The 3,877-nt window shown below is 43.8% G+C and overlaps 1 protein-coding gene across 1 annotated transcript; it reads left to right on the forward strand.

Annotated features, from left to right (window-relative positions):
- The first annotated feature begins 2,950 nt into the window (after nt 1-2,950).
- On the forward strand, nt 2,951-3,400 carry LOC145039373 (uncharacterized). The gene has a single exon (XM_078987437.1). The coding sequence runs from the start codon at nt 2,951-2,953 to the stop codon at nt 3,398-3,400; it is 450 nt and encodes a 149-aa protein (XP_078843563.1).
- The last annotated feature ends 477 nt before the right edge of the window (nt 3,401-3,877 follow it).

The following is a 3,877-nucleotide window of genomic DNA, read 5'->3' on the forward strand; positions in this document are numbered from 1 at the left end:
GGAGATGAGAGGATCAGGATCTGGAGCAGGTGGCCAGGATAGGCCAGGATTAACTGATGACTAGATTCGGGAGATCATCGCCACTGAGGTGGCTACTGCTGTCCTGAGGTCTATGTCAGAGATGTTTGGGTCTATCAAGACTGCTATGATTGAGCTCATTGATGATCGATATGTTGTTCATTTTGATGTTGTTACTGTTGCTTGTACCATGGTTGTTTTTACTACATGGACTTCGACAGTATGAAGCACCCGGAGTTTGATGGGGTCAGGGACCCGATTGTAGCCATAAGATGGTTGTCTAATGTGGAAGGTTGTTTTTTTCGCATGTTCTTGCCTTACTTACCAGATGGTCAAGTGCGCCCTAAACCTTCTACGGTCAGGGATGATGGATTATTGGAGATTGGTGAACGACTCTTACACCCTAAGTAGACAACTACTATTACTTAGGAGCAGTTCGTGGAGATGTTTCGTATGAGATACGTTCCTTTGGTGGAGAGGGAGAGGTTGGCTCAAGAGTATCTGGATTTGAGATAGGGGACTAAGAAGGTGACGAAGATCACAAAGACATTTATGGAGTGGGCTCTTTTCTGCCATGAGTTTGCTACTTCTGACCATGCTTAGATTACTCGGTACTTAAGAATTCTTAAGACGGATATTCAACAGTTCGTGTCCACCCAACTTTGTGGTACCCTCATCAAGCTTCAGGAGACTGTGGGGAGGTGGGAGATTGAGATAGAGCTCCACTCGAAGGAGCTGAGGTAGTCTCCTATTCAGTCACAGCCTGCAACGAAGTAATTCAATCCCATTGATTCAAGATCTAGGGAACAAAGGATCCGCACTTGTGACAAGTATGACAAGGTTCATGATAGTTCTTGTCAATTTTCATATGGATGCCAGAAATGTGGCAAGGAAGGGCATTATGCCAAGGATTGCCGTCAGCAGGTTCCAGTACCGAGTACCTGGATTTGTTATCATTGTGACTAGGTTGGCCATATGAAGGCCAACTGTCCCTTTCTCACTGCGAGGTCAACACAGTCTCTAGCACCGGCTACATTAAGGATCACTGATGGACGCCAGGGTAAGGTAGAGCCACTGAGGGCTTGAGTTCGTGCTTTACACCGTACTGTGGAGGAGGCCAGGGCGGTGCCAGGCGTCGTTAATGGTATGCTTTTGTTTATTTCTCTTTCATTTTGTTTTATGCTATGCTTATGATTATGTTTATTTTAGGTATATTCTTAGTGAACTCCTTGCCTACTCTTGTACTTTTTTGACTCTAGTGCGAAATAGTCGTTTGTGTCTTAGTCCTTTGGTAGGAGTTTTGATATAACTCTTGGAGAGTTGGCGTGCCTGTTGCGGGTTTCTATCACCAACGAACATGGGGTTTCTGCATCGAGCATTATCATGGTTGTGGCATGGAGATTTTTTGGGTGCCTTATCTGATTGATTTGATCCCTATCCCTATGGGGTATGTATGTGTGATAGTCGGGATGTACTGGTTGGGCATACATGGTGTGATGATTGACTGCAAGGGTCAATGCAAGGTAGTTCGAACTCCAAGTAAGGGAGAATTGATTATTTATGGAGAGGCTACCAGGGTTGGGTCAACCTTATGTTCTGTTGCCACGACTTGATAGTATATTCAACATGGTTGTATGAGTTATCTTGCATATATGGTTAATATTAGACCCGGAGAGCAAGCTTTGGTCTCGAATGTGCCTGTGGTTAGAGATTTTGATGATCTGTTTCCAGAGGAGTTACCAAGTGTGCCTCTGGAGAGATAGGTCAAGTTCAAGATTGATTTGGTTCTAGGTGCGGCTCGATTTCAAAGGATCCATATCGATTGGTACCACCTAAGATGTAGGATTTGTCCTCTCAGCTTCAGGAGTAATTGGGCAAGCAGGTTACCAGACTGAGCAGTTCACCGTTGGGAGCACCGATATTGTTTTTCAATAAGAAGGATGGATCACAACGGATGTGCATTAATTACCGGGAGTTGAACAACTTAACAATGAAGAACCATTACCCACTTTCGTAGATTGATGACCTCTTTGATCAATTACAGGATACATCTTGGTCCTTTGATATCGATTTGATTTCGGGGTAACATCAGATGAGGGTTAAAGGGGAGGCTGTGGAGAAGACCACATTTCAGATTTGTTATGGTCATTATGAGTTCGTGGTGATGCCATTCAGCTCTCTAATGTGCATGCGATAATTATGGATTTGATGAATCAAGTATGCAGGGGGACGCTCGATCGATCAGTTATCGTTTTCATAGATGATATCTTGGTGTATTCCAATACTAGGGAGCAGCATGAGGAGCACCTTTAAGAGCTTCTGGGAGTTTTGAGGAGAGAACGGTTGTATGCCAAGTTCTTAAAGTGTGAGTTTTGGTTACGAGAGCTTCAGTTATTAGGAAACCTCGTTAACTAGAGTGGGATTTTGGTCGATCCGACCAAGATTGAGGCGGTTATGTAGTTGGAGGTTCTGAAATGTCATTCTGAGATTAGGAGTTTTCTAGGATTAGCAGGATATTATCGGAGATTCATTCAAGATTTCTCCAAAGTTGTTATACCCCCTCACTTGTCTGAAAAACAAGGGTGTGGATTTCCAATGGGGTCTTGAGAAGTAGGCGGCGTGCGAGACACTAAGACGAAAGTGGTACCAGACCCCAGTGTTGACCCTCATAGAGGGTGTTAAGGATTTTATAGTTAACTGTGATGCTTCCATCACTAGTTTGGGAGTGATGTCTATGCAACATGGGAAATTTATTGTGTATGCTTCTAGGTAGCTAAAGCCACATGAGGGTCGGTATATGACACATGGTCTGGAGTTAGGGACTATAATGTTTGACCTCAAGATTTGGAAACATTATCTGTATGGGGTTCAATGTACCATGGACAAGGACCACAAGAGTTTGAGATATCTCATGGATCAACCGAATCTGAACATGAGGCAGTGCAAATGGCTTGATGTGGCCAATGATTATAACTACGGGATTCTGTCTCACCCTGGGAAAGCAAATGTGGTCACTGATGATCTGAGCTGCAAGTCAGCTAGTTTTTCTATTAGGGATGTGTGTATGAAGATTTTGATTGATTCTACGCTTCTTGATTTGATTAGGGAGGCACAGGCTGAGGGATTTCAGAAGTCGAATTGGAAACAAGAGAGACTCATGGGTGAGATTGACAAGTTTATTAGTAACATCCGTGGATTATTGACCAGGTGTGGTTGGGTCTGGGTGCCAGATATTGGTGGGATTAGGCAGACTGTACTGGAGGAAGCATACAATTCTAGATTATCGATACACCCTGGAGACACCAAGATGTATCGGGATTTGATACTCAATTACTGGTGGCCATGCATTAAGAGAGAGATTGCATGGTATGTCGAGAGGTGATTCACCTTGTGGATGGTCAAGTTCAAGCACCAAAGGCCACATGGAAAGCTACAACCATCGGAGATTCCCATGTGGAAATGGGAACATAATACTATCGATTTCATCACCAATTTACCTCAGACGGATTAGGGATTCAACGTGATATGGGTTAGCGTGGACCATATGAAGAAGAACTCCCATTTTCTAGCCATTTAGGAGAGTTCTTCGGTCGAGAAATTGGTCGAATTATGCATGCCTGATTTTGTTGCTCGACATGGTATTCTAGTATCGATTGTATTTGATCCAGATGTTTGTTTTACATCTCGTTTTTAGTAGAAGTTCCATGAGGAACTCGGTACGAGGTTGCATCTTAACACTGTTTATTATCCGCATACTGGCAGTCAGAGTGAGTGGACCATTCAGACACTTGAGGACATGTTGAGTGTTGGTGCCATAGACTTCGGTGGGAGTTGGGACTCCTACCTTCCCTTAGCAGAG

This window comes from Lactuca saligna, chromosome 4, assembly GCF_052625555.1.
Source record: "Lactuca saligna cultivar CGN05327 chromosome 4, ASM5262555v1, whole genome shotgun sequence".
NCBI lineage: Eukaryota > Viridiplantae > Streptophyta > Magnoliopsida > Asterales > Asteraceae > Lactuca > Lactuca saligna.